Below are 15,923 nucleotides of genomic sequence, written 5' to 3' on the forward strand. Positions count from 1 at the left end.
TCAGTTTCCAGTATTTGCCCTGTATTATTAGGACACAGCTAAGGGGCAGACCATGGGTGGAGGGGCGGGGGACAGAAAGTGGGGCGGGAGGAGGAAGGGAGGGTGATGTGGGGGGGCTTCCCCACCCACCCCACCAAGCTGTCCACCCAAGTCCATCCACGAAGGAGTTTCCCATTGGCTGCCTGGTTTTCTCATTCATCAAAAGAAACAAAGGTTTATTGAACCCCAGTGGCGGGGACTTCAGAACAACTCTGGGTACAAGAAGGAAACAGGCTCAGAGGGGTTTTGTCGCTGTTCACACAGTAAACTCAAGAACAAGAGGTGGGATTCGAACCCAAGCCCACCTGCTTCCAAAGTTCAAAGATGGGCTTCCTAGAGGCGGAAGTGACAGTAAGGAGCCTCCAGGGAGGGCTCCCAGGGCTCTTCCAGGAAGGACCTCAGAGCTGGGGTCTCCCACACCGGGGTGGCCTTCTCCATGGCTACCGGAAGCTGGACCCAGAGTTCATCTGGGTCCTGAGCTCTTAGCACAAACCGTCCCCTTAGAACCTGGTGGATTTTGAAGTTTAAGGTGCATTTCTGCCCTCCTGGGTCTGTAAGGAGGGGAGAGGGAGCAGGGGGACAGGGACAGAGAGTGGACCTCGTGAGACCGGGGACAGGGGTCTCAGAGGGCTAAGGAAGGAGAGCTCGGTGCTTGCGCAGCACTGCCTCAGTTTCCCCGCCTGCAGCGTGGATGTGCAGCGTGCAAGGGTGTGCGGTGGCATATAGGGAGCGTGCGTGCAAACTGCAGGAAGTTCCGCCCCATCTTGGGGATGCTGTCTGGGCCTGGGTCCATCTGGCAAAGGGACAGTCATCAGGCCCCGGAGGGGACACTGTAGGCGGCCTCAGCGGGAACTCCCTCCCCCCCAACCCTGCCTCCGGCCCAAGTTCCTGAGAGCTGGGAGGTCGGTTGTCATGGCGACTGTCTCTATGGCAACAGCTTGGTGAGGCTGAGACAGGACCCTGCCGTGTGGGGAAAGCCTAGGGGGACAGGTGTTCGGTTACCTCAGACACCAGAGTTTGGTCTCCATGGCAACAGGCGACGGGTCCGAGCCGCCCCGGGGGCGGAGCTTGGAGGACCGCAAGGAGCTCGGGGTGCTCCTGGGGAAGGGGGGCAGCCTGTTTCCATGGTGAAAGCTTGGAGAAGCAAATGTTGGGTCACGCTGGGGACGCTTAGGGGGAGGGCCGTCTCCATGATGGTTCGTCAGTGTGGGGACAGACAGAAGTGGACCTGTAGGTCCCGCGGGGGTTGGGGGTGAAGGCGGGTGAGATGGGGGACGTGTGGTGTCCATGGTTACAGCTGGAGGAGGGAGACCCCATCTTTGTGGATGTGACTGATGAGGCAAGGGGTGTGTGACTTTACGTGACAGGTGCACTGGTCACCTTGGTGACAGTGGGAAGCCAGGCAGCTGGTCTCCATAGCAAATGGGAAGGATGTTATGGGTCCCTGAGCCCGAGGGAATGAGCTCTTTGGTGACAGCCTGGTAAGGGGGTGGGGTGGGGGAACAGGACGACGGGGCATCTGTGCCTCCCTCGAGAGAAATACCTGAAGGTCAGGCAATGACCGCCACTCCTGAGAGCCAGCTGGGTGTCTGTCCGTCATCTGAAAGGGTGACGGTCGAAGGCGCTTGCCCTTGACACTGGAGGGGTGGGACTGTTTTCCACAGTGGCCTGGGGACACTGCCTATTACCCTGGAAATATTAGGGGATTCTCAGGTAGCAAGAGGAGACCGGGATACTCAGCCCCAGGTCACCGTGGGGAAGGAAGCCCTGAACCGACAGTCTCCATGTGCGTGGTCACTTGGAGAACCCTGAGGTCTGTTTTCTCGCCAGGTGAAGGGGAGGGGAATTTGTGTGACCAAAGGGACCCGTTTTCAGTCTCCAGGGAAATGCAAAGATATGTGTGGGCAGTCTCCAGATAATCCCCGGGACCCAAGGGGGCGGTCCGAGTGTTTCCAGGAGGCCTTAGAGGGGTGGCCTCGGAGGGGAACCACCGGGGTCAGCTGGTCTCCTGGGATCCTGGGGGGGGCGTGGCTCTCCTGGAGAAAGTCGGGGAGCCTGGAATTCCACAGTCCAAAAGAGGTGGGCGTGGCCAGCCTCCAAGGACCCTCAGGGGGCGTGGCCAGAGTCCCCGGCCCTAGAGAGGCCTCATCAGCCTGCAGGGACCGCCAGGGTTGTGTCCAGGGGACCTGGGGAGGGGGAGGGAAGGGGAGTGGTCCGTGTCTAGGGACTTCAAGGGGGCAAAGCCCATCTTCAAGGACTTCAGGGCCGAGGGACTTCAAGGGGGCAAAGCCCATCTTCAAGGACTTCAGGGCCGAGTCACCACACAGCCCCAAAGCCGTCCATCCTCCCGGATCCTAGACGCGCAGCGGGGTCCAGGCTGCAGGGTCGCGCGCGCCCCCCGCCCAGCCGCCGCCGCCAGCCCAGCCCCAGCCCCAGCCGCCGGGTGCGGGGTCGGGCGCGCCGGGCGCGCGGTAACAGTAGACACCGAAGAGGCGGCGGGAGGCGTCGGGGAAGCCGAGGCTGCGCACGCCGGGCCGGAGGCCCCCGCAGCGCGCGCGCGGGTTCACGATGGGGTAGCGCGCGCTCCCGTCGGCCAGCCAGCCGGCCGTGCAGCGGTCCAGCAGCTGCAGCTTCCACGCGGCGAACAGCTGCCCCACCTTGGCCACCGCCGCGCCGCGCGCCGCGCACGCGCGCGCCGCTCCCGCGAAGGGCACGGGCCGCAGCGGCTTCAGGAAGAACACGCGGCCTGCGGGGCACGTGGCGATGAGGGGGTGAGGGGACTTGGCCTTGGGGTTCAGGGTCCCACCCCAGCCTCACGCCTGATCTCAGGATCCTTGAACCTCCCCGCCCACCCCCCCCCCGGTGCCACCTGGGACCCCAGCCCTGGGCAGGGCAGCTTGGGTGCCAGGTGGCCAGGTGGGGAAGAAGGGCAGGGGCGGGGCGGGGCCTACGCGTGGAGGGTGGGACTTCTTAGTGGGGCGGAGCCTAGCACTGGGGGCGGGGCCTACGCACCCGGGGGTGGAGCCTTTGAAAGGAGATGTCTATGAAGGACCCTCCTCCTGGAAATGGGGCTTTCCGAGCGAAAAGGGGAGAAAGAGAGGAAGGACCTTCTTCCTGGGGTGGGGGCCTCCCTCGTGGACTTGGGGCCTTTCACACGGGGGGAGGGGCCTCCTCGGGATGGGGGGGTCTCCCCGTAGGGGCGGGGCCTCCCTTGCGGGGCGGAGCCTACGCACCCAGCGGTGGGAACTTCCCGGGGCGGGGCCTATATACTAGGGGGTGGGACTTCGGGAGAGCCTGAGCAAATGAACCACGGGTGGTGCCTCCCTCGCGGGGGCGGGGCCTATGGACCAGGGGCAGGACCTCCTTTGAGGGGGCGTGGCCTTTCACACGAGGGAGGAGGGGCCTTTCTGGGGCGGGGCCTATGTACCTGGTGTGGGGCTTCTGGGGAGGGGGAGGGGCTGAGCCTATGGACTAGGGGAGGGACCTCCCTTGTGGGGAGGTGCCTTCAGCGGGCGTGGCCCTCCTTTTCGGGGGCGGGGACTACACACCCGGGGTGGGGCCTTTGTGTGGGCGGAGCCTATGTACCTGAGAGTGGTGCTTTCTTTGGGGCACTGAGCCTATGAATCAGGAGAGCCTCCCTCGTGGAGCGGAGCCTATAAATCAGGGGCGGGGCCTCAGTCGCGGGGTAGGGCCTATGAAATGTGGGCGGAGCCTACCGTGGGGTGGGGCCTATGGGCCAGGGCCTCCCTCATGGAGTGGGGCCTAGGAATCAGGGGCGTGGCCTATAGAGCAGGTTGGGAGCGGGGCCTGTGGACCAGGGACAGCCTCCTTCGCGGGGGCGGAGCCTCCCTCGTGGGGTGGGTCCTGATGAGCAGGGGCGGGGTCTCGTCGCGGGGGCGGGGCCTGTGGACCAGGGGCGGGGCGTACGTACCCGGCAGGTTGGAGGTGAAGCAGAAGGCGTCGTAGCGCTCGTCTGCGTTGTGGCGGTATCCGTAGTTGCGCACGCCCCCGTTGGCGCCGCCCGCGGCCCCGGCGCTCCCGGCACCGGCCAGGCCACCGCAGGGCTCGCGGGGCTGGCTCACCGGGTACTGTACGGAGCCATCACGCAGCCAGCCCGCGTTGCACCAGTCCAGGCCGTCGCGCCAGGCCGCGTGCAGCTGCTCTGCAGACGCCAGGATCCCGTCCTGCTCGGCGCACGCGCGCTGCGCCTCCGCGAAGCTCAGCTTGTAGCGGCCTCCACGGGGGTGGTAGGGGAAGACCACGCCTGGCAGGGGTGCAGGGCGGTCACCCAGAGCCACACGCCGTCCCCGTACACCTGCCATCTGGGGTGCCCTGTGACTAATGAACTTGGACCTTGCAGCCCATCTCTCTGGCCTCAGACCTGGCCATGCCTCTCCCCAGCCCCACCGGTTTTGACTGCTTTTGCTCTAAGCTTTGGGATTCACTTGACTCCTCGTTAACATACTTGATCATGTCTACCGTTCCGCCGCTGGAGACCATTGCTTGCGTTCTTCCCACCCTTTTCCGTCTAACTCCTACTCATGCTTCAAAGCCCAACTCCTAACCCTCCTGTACATGTCTCCGATAGTCCACCAACAGAGGCCTTCCCGCTGGTCCAGGACTAATCCACGGAGCAGGGAATGTCTGGGTCCAGCGCAGGACTTCCCCAGACTGGGGGTCCCTGGAAGGTTGGGGGGCTTGGTAAGGATCTCTCTTCTCGGCCAGCACTGTTCAGGACGGTACCCTTTGTTTCTCTTCCACCTTGCTCTTAGGACCTTGAATTTGTCCCTCATTCACGGTCAACTCAGCTCTAGAGCGTTTTTGTGATTAAGGGGCAGGGCTGGATGCTCTCAGCGGATCCAGGACGGAGGCAGACGAGGGCCAGGGAGAAAACCTGTGCCCGACACACTGGAGATCGAGTCCCCGGGCCGCTTATTAGCATGTGCCCATTCTCCTCGAGCCAGGTGGCCACCTGCTGGTTAAATAGCTGTCTTCCTTGGGGACTTGGGGAAATTAAATGAGAGGCTCCAGAGAGCTCTTCAGCTAAGTGGCTGGCACATGGAGAACGCCTCATAAAGGCGAGCTGCTCTTAGTTGTTGTTGTTGTTGGAAAGTTCAGCAAGGCAGAGCCAGGAAACCTCTCCTAGGATCTGAGGCAGGCAACCCAGATGGGAGGGAATCCTTCAGATGGAAACCCCGCCTTCCGGCCTCAGGGCCAGCCAATCAGAGCAGCCTGTCTTCTAGCCACAGTGATTGGCTCGCAGATGGGCACGTGACTCAAGCTGACCCAATGGCAGACAACTCTGGGACTGTAGCTGCCGCTCCTAGGAAATCAGTTGCTAAACTCTGAGGGTGGACGCCTGGCCTTAGCATTTGTGGTTTTTGGGGGTGCATATGAAGAAACAGAGATGAGGGATGCGTTTGTGACATGGTGCAGGCACCTGGATGTCACTGTACCTAAACCTAGCCCTATTGACATTTTGGACTGGATCATTCTTTCCTTAGGGGGACACTAGATGTTAGTATCATCCCTTTCCACAAATGGCCACCTAAAATGTCTTTGGACATTGCCAGGGTCCCTGGGAAAGCAGCATCACCCTCATCAGAGCCATTGCTCTGACCCACAGAATCTGACTTTCTTCAGCCAGCTCGATCTGCTCCCTGTCCCTTGCAGACCCCTCCTGTGTCCTCCCTTAAAATCAAGCCCCATCCTCCTGGCCATGGGCGGGCAGATCACCTTCCAGGTCCAGCTTGACCATGCCCGCGTCATCTTCCAGCTCGTTGGTGACCTCGCACTCGTAGCGCCCATAGTCCTGCAGGGTGACATTGCGCAGGACCAGGGAGGCGTCCCCGGGCCCATCGTTCTGCAGCTCGGCCCGTCCCCGGTAGCTGCCGAATGCCCGCTGCTGGGGACCCAATGCCACGAAGACGTCAGCGAAGGCCAGCGGGTCCACCACCTTGGTCCACTTGAGGCGGACGCTGTCGTGGCCGTGCGCGGCCGCCTCGTAGTGGTAGCGGCAGGGCAGGACGATGGTGCCACCCCGGTGGCTGACCACTTGCCCAGGCGCGGTCTGCACCACCACGGAGCCCGACTCGCCCTCTGCGGGGCGACCAAGTAGGGGTTAGAGGGGGCGTGGGGTGGGCGTGATCCTGGGGCGTGGCCACCGGGGAGGGGGCGGAGCCATGGGAGAAGGGGCGGGGCCTGGGCGATTGGGCGGATCCGAGGGTGGAGTGGGCGGGACTTCGGGGGAGGGGGTGGGCCCGTGGGGTGAGTGGGTGGAGTGCACGGGGTAGTTGGGGTTGTGGGCGGGGCCTGGAAGCAGTGGGCGGGGCCATGAAAGAAGGGAGGGCAGGGCCCTGGGGTGACTGGGAGGATCCCTGGGTGGAGTGGGCGGGACTGCATGGGGAGTGGGCGGGGACATGGGAAAAGGGAGGGCAGGGCCGTTGGATGAGTGGGCAGAGCCGTGGGTGGAGTGCACGGAGCAGTTGGGGTGGCGGGCGGGGCCTGTGAACAGTGGGCGGGGACATGGGGTGACTGGGTGGTGCCGTGGGTGGAGTGGGCGGGACAGTTAGAGTAGTGGGCGGGGTCGTGGGAGAAGGGCGGGGTCAGGGAAGAGGCTGGGAGAGGGAGCAGCGACACGGAGCACAGTGATGGTTGTAGGACAGGGACCATCTGCCCAGCCCTACCCTTCCCCTCCAGCTGGCCCGGGGTGGTCACCTTCGCCGCCTGTAGGGACAAGACCCACGCGGCCCGGAGCGACTCACCGAGCACATGCACGACCTTCTTCCGGCCCCGCTGCGCCCCCGCGGGGACCGTGAGCAGCAGGAGTCCCCACGCCGCGACCCAGAGCGTGCCCGGGCCCAGGGCCGCCCGAGCGCACACCTGGGACAGACACAGGCGCACGGTGCAGCCTCAGCTCGACCGGGGCCCGCGGGACCCACCGCCCACGGGGAGGTGGACGCAGCCTCCCTCCCCCCCGCCCCGCCCCGCCCCCTCCCCCGCCCGCTGTCCCCGGGCCGGCGCGGGAGGGGGGAGGAGCTGCGCCGCAAGGTTATTTGCGCGCCAGGAGACTGCAGCAAACCCGGGCAGGCGCGGGACAGCGGGGGGAGGGGGGATCGGGGACAGAGGGACAGGTGACAGAGATGGAGAGATGGGGACGGAGAGACAGACACAGGGAGAGATGGGGACAGAAAGACCCGGTAGAGGCAAAGATGCGGAGACCGGGAGGGACGGGGACAGGCGCACAGATGGAGACGGGGAGACAGGGAGAGGGGCCCCGGTGGGAGGAGGAGCCGGGGACACCGAGGAGGTCGCTCCGCAGGAGCCACGGGAACAACCGCGCACCGCAGCAGGAGAGCGGGGAGGAGAATCCGGGGCCCCCCGCGGACCCGGGCCGCACTCACCATCCTGCCCGCCCCGGCCGGCTCCGCGCACCGCGCACCGCACCGGCGGCTCTGGGAAGCTCCCGCGGCGGGCGCGGCGCAATCCCGGCGTCTGCCTGCAAGGGGAGGAGCGGGCGGCGGGGGAGGGGGGTGCATTAAAGGGGACGCGCTCCGTGGGAAGGACGCCCGGGCAGGGGCAGAGGAAGGACGCGCGACTGCTCTGCAGAAGGAGTGCACAGATAGCCACGTCCCGGCACTGCTGGTGACCTCCAGCCAGGGGAGGAACCTCTCTGGGCTTCAGTTTAGCTGTCTTTGAAATGGAATGGGGACAGCCAGGTGCAGCAATCCCAGTGCTGGAGAGGCTGGGGGCCACCCTGGAGTCCAGGGCCCCTCAGTACCCACAGGAGGAGGAGGAGGGGGAAGGCAACACTGGCATGGGGACCTGGAGCCACAACTGTGCCCCTCCCTGACTGAAGGACCTGGGAGGAGGCACTGGCCTCTCTGATCCATTTCCATCCAGGGGACACAGCTGGACCTGTACCGGGAGCCTGGCCAGTGCTGAGAGGGGTAGGAGCCAGGGGAAGCCCCTGGTGCACTGTGGGCGGAGTCACCCCTGCATTTGGTGCTCCATCCAATTTCAAGGTCACAAACCAGGAAATGGAGAACCCTATCCCCCCAGCCCCTTGGTTGGCTCTCCAGCCTCAGTTTCCCCTGAACGAGCCCAAGGTGGAGCAGGGCTCAGTCCCTATCTCAGACGCATGACCTTGGAGCTGGACCTTTACTTTGTGCAGCCTCAGTTTCCCCATCTAGAATATGAGGGGAGGGGTGAGAACAAGCTGTCACATAGCCTTGGCAGGGTATACAGCCAGTGCTTAATAACTGGACCACACTATTGGTGACAGTGCACTGTATCAGCAGAGCAGTGGCTTTTCTGATTGTGACCTCAGGCGGGGGTCTCGGCCTGTCTGAGCCTCAGTTTCTCCACCTGGAAGACAGAGCCCGACACACCACTTAGAGACAGATGTCCGCGTCTGTCCTGGCCCCTCCGGGCTCTCCACAGCCACAAGAGCAAGGTCCAAGAAGGTCTCAGGCCCTGGCATTGTGGAGCACGCAGGCAGTGACATTTGTGACACGGAAAGGGCTTTTTATTCAAAAAGATCCTGTGGCCCCATGGGTAAATTCTGCAGAAGGGTCCAGGTGGCCTTTGGGGCACAGTGACAATGCTGTCTCTCTTTGCAGGAATGGGTCTCCCAGTTCGCCCACGGGCCTGGACACCCCTGAGCACCCCTCCTCCTGCTGCTGGCTTCGGGCTGAGTCCTGGGGAGCCCGCGGGCCCCTCACTGCTGCTTCTTGGGGGCCGGGGGCGCGGGGGGCGGCGGGCGCTGGAAGAAGGCCGGGCTCCGCAGGCAGCGGAAGGCCAGCAGGTGCGGGCCCAGCGCGAAGAGCGCGTTGCTCAGGAGGAAGCAGGCCCAGGCGTCCTCGGGCACGCGGTAGGTGAAGGGCGTGCGTGGGTGCATGGATGCCCCCGCGTGGGAAAACTGCGCCTGGGGGCCGCACGGAAAGGATGGCGAGGGGCCATGAGTCCCAGCATCACCACTTCCCACCCACCCCGAGGGGCTGCAGTCCTCCTAGCTGCTCTGGCATAAATCCTTCCTGGGTCCCGCTGGCCTGTCCTGACCCCAGGCTTTCTCTCTTTCCTTCAAGGACCCTCAATCAGGCCCCCAGCTCTGACTGGGCCCTCCACGGCTCTAACACATCCCATGGCTCCCTAGCACCCTGAGCACAGCCCCGACAAACGCCCAGAGTTTGGTCTTTAGCTGCCAGTTTCTCTTGCCCTTCCCTGCGTGGAGAACTCATCTTCATACATTGAAACCCTTACCCCTGCCCGTTTCTAGGAAACCTTTGCAATTCTTCTCAGCCCCTGTCCTTCCTCCTCTCTCCAGTTTTGGGGGGGGGGTCTGTGCTGGCTGGGCCTGGCTCTGTCTCCCAGAGTAGGCAATTCTGGGGGTACTGGACCTGGGCACACAAACAGAAGTCTGTCCCCTCACCTGGCCGATGGCTCCTGCGAACACCAAGGCCCAGTCGGGCAGCCAGGAGCACCCAGGGACGGTGAGGGCGTAGGCGGCCAGGCAGAAGAAGGGCAGCACGTAGAACAAGTACAGCAGCATCTGGAGGGGGGACCACGCTGAGTGAGCTACCCCAACTCCATCTCACCCCACGGATGATCCTGACATCCCCAGATCCCACTCAGACCCTGCACAAAGTGGCCCTCTATTCCCCTGAGGGACCCCTTCCCCAATCCCCCAACACACTGAGCCCACCCACCCATTTCCAGAAGGGCATGTGACCCTGACCTGGCCAATCAGAACACTCCAGTCCCAAAGCCATAGTGATTGACAAGGGATGGGGCCAATCAGAACCCGCCTGAGTTCTGGGCTAACATTTCTCCTGTGTGTGTGTTGGGGGGGGGGTGCTTGAGTTGGGTGGGTGGAAACCTGGAGCTGCCTCATCTACCCTACAAAGGAAGCCATGCCAAGGAAGCAGAGCCCAGGCTGGGCATGATGGGTCACGCCTGTAATCCTAGCTGCTCAGGAGGCACAGATCAGGAAGATCACGGTTCGAAGCCAGCCCAGGCAAATAATTCATGAGGCCCTATCTTGGAAAAACCCATCACAAAAAAGGGCTGGCGGAGAGGCTCAAGTGGTAGAGCGCCTGCCTAGCAAGTGTGAAGCCCTGAGGTCGAATCCCAGTGCCACCGAAAAGATAAAAAAGAAAGCAGAGCCCAAAGACAGAGGTTTCCTTGAGCACCTGGATCCAGACATACCTGAAGACCATCTGTATTACTTTTTTTGGTAAGATAACAAATTCCACAAATGCTTCTGCCTGTTTGACTTGGAAACTGCTTCAAGGACGCCCAGGCAGGACAGTGGCCCTGTCCTCCCTCTCCTCCCACCAGCCCTCTCACCTGAACCTTTGGATAGGCCACAGGGTCCCGCAGGTATGGCTCAAACTGGTAGATGTAGACAAAGCAAGCATCCGTGGGGCAGTCGAGCACCACCTAGGGCAAACAGACAGACAGACCAACCACTCACTTCAAACCTCCCACTCACAGGAAGCCTCCCTGCTGCCCCTCAACTCCCAAGGAGGTCCCGAATTCCCGGTTCTGGCCTCTCCCAGCCCTGGTTGGTTGTCTGCCCCTGGGTACACGCTGAGGAGACTAGGGCCTTGTCTTGTCCTGATGTAGCTGGGTCAGACGTGATGAAGAACTTCCTCTGATGACAGAAAGGACAGCTGCAGCTGGCCGCAGCAGACTCACCAGGCCCCGGAAGAGAGTGAAAAACGCAGCAAGGATGAGGTATATGACCAGGGCCAGGTCAGCAGGACGCCGCAGAAGGCTCTTCCCTTGCTGCTCCTGTACCTGCCCCAGGGAGAACCAGAGCGGACGTGAGGTCTGGAACCCAGCAGGCCCTCGGTAAAGGTTCTTCCCTTCTTTCCTGGCAACCACGGAGATCCAAGGACACAAAATCTTTCTCTTCAATTAAAAAAAATTTTAGCCTGGCGCTCGTGGCTCACGCCTGTAATCCCAGCTACTCAGGAGCCAGAGATCAGGAGGATCACGGTTCAAAGCCAGCCTGGTCAAATACTTCATGAGGCCCTATCTCAAAAACACCCATCACAAAAAACTGCTGGTGGAGTGGGCCAAGGTGTAGGTCCTGAGTTCAAATCCCACCACTCAGCCCCTGGTTCCTTTCTTTTCCTTCCTTTCTCTCTCTCTCTCTCCCCATCTGAAGGTGGGAAGGGTCTTTTTTCTTTTTGGCAGCACCGGGGCTTGAACTCAGGGCCTCACATTTGCTGGCAGCCTCTTCACCACTTGTTTTTTTTTTTTTTTTTTTCAGAGATCGATAGGGTCTCTCGAACTATTTTCCCAGGGCTCGCTTTGAACCCAGATCCTCCCGATCTCTGCCTCCTGAGTAGCTAGGATGACAGGCAGGAGCCATCGCCACTGGCACCCAGTTGTAAGACAGTCTTTGATGCGAATCAGCTCCCGCAGGGGACGCTGGGGCAGGTTGGGACAGGCCTGCCTGGTTACTAGGCACTCACCATGTTGGGCATGAAGCGGGTTTGCTCCCGGGGCTGGTTGAAAATTCTCATGCCGGCCCAGCTTGGGACCAGCAGGTAGGGGATGGCCAGGAAGAAGGCGGGCCTGATCTCTGAGCTATATTTTCCTGCCATGGCAGAGAAGGGACATCCCCTCAGCCAGGACATCTCCCAGGTCTGGCTGGGCCCATTAGCTGGACCACGCCAGAGCCCTAGCCAGACATCTTCATTCCCAGGTGCCATCCTTGCTCAAGCTCCAACACCCCCCATGGCTCCCCAGTGCCCACAAGGTGATATCCAGCCTGCTCAGCTTGACCTGCCTCAGTTTACCTTCTGAGTACAACTCCAGCGGTTCTCTGCTTCCCATGAGAGCCCAGCATCCTGTTATATGTGCTGTACCTCTCAGGATTTACCCATAAACCTTTTGCTTTGTCCCTGGACTGCAAAGCCTTCTGGGTCAACCCCCAGGGTCAGGGGCCAAGAGCCCAGGGAAGAACAGAATTCGTGTGGGCTCCCCCACCCCCAAGAGGAAATGGGGCATAAGGCAGGTCGGGAAGGGGTCTCTGCAGACAGTGGGGAGGGGATGGAGAATCCATGGCGGGGGACAGCCAAGGGGGACGGGATTCCCCCAAGTGGGTCTCTTACCAAGAATACTTCCTGGGAGGAACACCAGGACACTCATGGCGAACGACCCCAGCCAGTAGAGTCCCAGGTTCCGGTACCTCTTTCTGGGAAGGGGATGGGGGTGACTAGAGGGTACCAGCCCCCTGGGCTCTCTGGTTCCGGAAAGCCCTCTGGCTTTTTCTCTTCGGTGCTGGGGACAGAACCCAGGGCGTCCTGTGCGCTCACCACTGAGCGGCACCAACCCTGCCTTCTCAGTTTTGCCTAGCTCCGTGGAAGGGACAGCCAGGGGCTGACTAGGACAGCCGTGGTCAGCAGGGGCAGTGTGGACAGGAGCCAAGACGGGCCACCTCCACTCACATCTGGCAACATTACCCTGGGTGCAGCCCTACAGGTCCTCCTGCCAATGCCCCCAAGACCTGGAACTCCACCGGAGGACTCCATGTCGCCCAGGGTCCAACCGCCACCCCAGCGCACCTTGTGCGGATGGCGCCGGCCATGGCCAGGTAGAGGAGGTAGTGGACAGTGCCGTCCCAGTAGCAGATGAGGATGCCGTGGGCTGTACGCAGGTACGGCTCGCCCTGCGGGGGACAGGTGGACGCTCAGACCAGTGGTGGTGGGGTTGCGGGGCTCCCCGGCCACCCCGCACGCACCTCCTTGGTATAGAACTCCATGAAGCCCTCCACGTAGCCATCCTCCTGCAGCGCGATCATCAGGTCCACCACCGAGGTGAAGGCGAAGACCGCGAAGACTGCAGGGGAGAGGGCGGGGCCGGTGTGGGCGGGGCCAGGGCGGGTGTGGACCAATTACAGTCAAGCTTTGGGCGGGACCAGGGCGAGCGTGGGCGGAGTTTGGGCCAATTATGGTCAAGCTTGGGCGGGACCAGGGCGAGTGTGGGCGGAGCTTAGGCCAATTACAGTCAAGCCTTGGGCGGGACCAGGGCGAGTGTGGGCGGAGCTTAGGTCAATTACAGTCGAGGTTTGGGCGGAGCCAGGGTGAATGTGGGTGTGGCTAAGACCAACTGTAGTCAAGGTTTGGGTGGGGCCAAGGCTAATGTGGGCGTGGCCAAGACCAACTGCAGATGAGGTTTGGGGCGGGGCCAGGGCTAATGTGGGCGTGGCTACGGCCAACTATAGTCACGGTTTGGGCGGGGCTTAGAGCAGCAGGCGCCGGGCATGGGCTCCAGGACCAGCCCCTGTCTTCATTCCACGGGTTACGAGACCCAGCCCAGCCTCATTCTGCGTGACTGATGGAGGAGGAGGGGGCCTGTCCTGATGGGGAGGCACAGTCCCTGCGTTTGGGGGTCCCCAGCTTCCTGGGGAGGCACCACACTGCCCTCAGGAGATATAGGAGTCTGAAGCGGGAGGCTCTTTGAGGTTCCCCACTCTAACGCGGGTGTCCGAGTCTCTTTGGGGTCTCCAGTCTGATGGAGAAGGCCCCAAATCTGAGGGTGGAGGTCCTTGCTCAGACAGCCCGCCTCTCCCAGGGACTCACCAGCATAGAGCGGGTCATAGGCGGTGTCCACGCGGCCCAAGTTGTAGAAGGCCGTGAAGAGCAGACCCAGGATCAAGGCACTCATCAGCGCCACCCACAGGGGGCTGAGGAGAGGACACCAAGTCAGAGAGGCCAGGCCCAGTGCGCGTGCCTCCCTCTCCCCCGCCACGTAACATGAGAGCCAGGTAACATGGCAGGCGCATCCGTGTGTCTGAGGCTCCCAACTCCTCCTAGGTAAAGTCCAAATGCTTCCATCCACTCCACCCCGCCCGGGTCTCCTCACCGACCTGATAAGACAGGTCAACCAGCTGCACAGATAACAGAAGCCAAAGCTCTGCACTTCCTCCAACATGAGTGGGCAAAGCAAGGTTCAGAGAGGGCGACAGTCTTGTCCAGGGTCACACAGCAAGGTTCTGTTCGCCAATTTCCCATCCTTTCTGAGCCCACCTGTCCCGAGGGTCTCCATCCAGGCCCCATCTAACCAGCACGTCGATGATAGGACAACAGTCTTTGCACACAAGTTGCTGTCCTTATCCGTGACTATGGGATTGGAGCTAGGACGACTTCCATTATACAGATGAATAAACGGTGGCTTGGGAGGGGGTGACTTGGTTCCCTTAGGGTCCCAGGAGACGGAGACAGGTGTTTGCACCCGGGCAGCCAAGACCACAGTCAAGGTTCTCCTTGTCTCACAGCTTGGATGGAGCTAGTTTTGGGGGTTACTCGGGATCTTGGGACACCATGTGTGAGGGAAAGGTGTGTGGGTGGCAACAAGAACTGGGTCACCTGGGCCTGACTTCTCTGGGACAATACTTTGACCTTTGGCGACTTTGGAACTTGCGAATGGCGCATCCCTGGGCGCACCCCTGAAACCCTTCAGAGCCCTGTCCTAAGTGGAGGTCCTACTCCTCCAACACCCGTCTGTTCCTCCCAGTCCCCGCCACCGCGTGTCCCCCGCAGCCCGGCAGGAAAGGGACTTCCGGTCAGAGGCAGCCGCGCTCGCGCCCAGCCCCCACCCCGCGGGGTCCGGCGCGCATCCCCGGTCCCCGCCGTCCCGCGTCCTCTCCCCCCCGCCCCCGCACGCACTGCGACAGCGCCGAGACGCGGTTGAGCGCGTAGGACACGGGGAGGGCGCCGAGCGACAGCGCCGCGACCTTGCCGGCCAGCGGCGGGATGTCCATGGCGGCGGCGGCGCCGGGACCCCGGCTTGGCCCCGGGCGACCTCCAGCGCGCTCGGATCCGCAGCTGCAGCGCGTCCCAGGACGCGGGATGGCCGAGGACCCGCCCCGCGCAAAGGTCGCCCCCCGCCGCCCTCCCCCGGCAGCCCAGGCCCCGCCCCCGACTGCCACGCCTCCGCGTCCCCGGGCACCCTAGGCCCCGCCCCTTAGGCAGCCAGGCCACGCCCCGGCCACACCCCCGCGCCACCTGGACAGCACGGACCACGCCCCCGACCACGCCCCGATCCAGACATCCAAAGTCACGCCACCCGTCACTCTCCCCGGACAGCCCAGGCCACACCCCCTGCCCCTCCCTGCACCGCCTGGACAGCCCAGGACCCGCCCCCTTTCTCCCGGACCACGCCCCCCCGCTCCGCAGACAGCAGAGGCCACGCCCCGGCCACGCTCCACGTGCTCCCCGGGCAGCCCAGCCTCAGTTTCCCCTCCAGCCAAGGCTGGGACTCCTTCCTTCTCCAGGCTTTTTTTGTGCCTGCTTTCTCGGACCTAAGACCCTGGTGTCCCAAAAGAAGCTGCGCCTCAGACCACCCTCACCCCACCCCGGGATCAACCCACTTTGGCACGGAATCCCCTTCCGGGCACCTGGACTTGAGGTTCTCCCGGGCAAACTGAAACACGTGTCCAGTGCAAAGCTTTGACTGAGGGGGCCGGGGCTTGGGGACGGTGGGGAAGTGGCTCAAGGAGGGCCCCCTGTAGGGGTGGCAGGGTCTCAAGGGCAGGCCTCTGAGATTAGAACGCCCCACCCCGCGTTCCTCGGAGCTGGGCGGGCCAGGGTGTCCTCCCTCCCAGCGGCCTCACTTGCCCAGGTAGGTGGAGGACTTGCGATTGATGTTGAGGGTGGATTTGAACCCTGCCCTGATGGTCAGGGCCCTTCCACATGCAGCCCAGTGGCCTCCCGGTCATTTAGGAATGGCTGAGCTGGGCTGCATCTGGCCGGTGAGCTTCAGGCTTCTCTGGGAAGACCCCACCGTCTTGTGGCATGGCCTCCTCCTCACCTCTCAATGCAGGTCACCGTGGTACCTCCTCCTCCAGGAAGCCCTCCCCGCCTGTCCCT

General features: G+C 62.7%; 2 protein-coding genes across 2 annotated transcripts; both read right to left on the bottom strand.

Annotated features, from left to right (window-relative positions):
- Nucleotides 1-185: 185 nt before the first annotated feature.
- On the bottom strand, nt 186-7,523 carry Hapln4 (hyaluronan and proteoglycan link protein 4). The gene is made up of 5 exons (XM_020183719.2): nt 7,443-7,523; nt 6,804-6,921; nt 5,776-6,138; nt 3,971-4,303; nt 186-2,785 (listed from the first exon to the last, which is right to left on the bottom strand). The coding sequence occupies exons 1-5, from the start codon at nt 7,443-7,445 to the stop codon at nt 2,394-2,396; spliced, it is 1,209 nt and encodes a 402-aa protein (XP_020039308.2). The 5' UTR covers nt 7,446-7,523; the 3' UTR covers nt 186-2,393.
- A 991-nt stretch (nt 7,524-8,514) lies between these two features.
- Tm6sf2 (transmembrane 6 superfamily member 2) lies at nt 8,515-14,908 on the bottom strand. Its single transcript, XM_020183718.2, has 10 exons — nt 14,721-14,908; nt 13,635-13,738; nt 12,794-12,891; nt 12,618-12,721; nt 12,165-12,247; nt 11,523-11,647; nt 10,738-10,839; nt 10,387-10,479; nt 9,470-9,589; nt 8,515-8,965 (listed from the first exon to the last, which is right to left on the bottom strand). Exons 1-10 carry the CDS (start codon nt 14,813-14,815, stop codon nt 8,759-8,761), a joined length of 1,131 nt encoding a protein of 376 aa, XP_020039307.2. The 5' UTR covers nt 14,816-14,908; the 3' UTR covers nt 8,515-8,758.
- Between the last annotated feature and the right edge of the window lie 1,015 nt (nt 14,909-15,923).

Source organism: Castor canadensis, chromosome 14 (assembly GCF_047511655.1).
Source record: "Castor canadensis chromosome 14, mCasCan1.hap1v2, whole genome shotgun sequence".
In the NCBI taxonomy this organism is placed as follows: domain Eukaryota; kingdom Metazoa; phylum Chordata; class Mammalia; order Rodentia; family Castoridae; genus Castor; species Castor canadensis.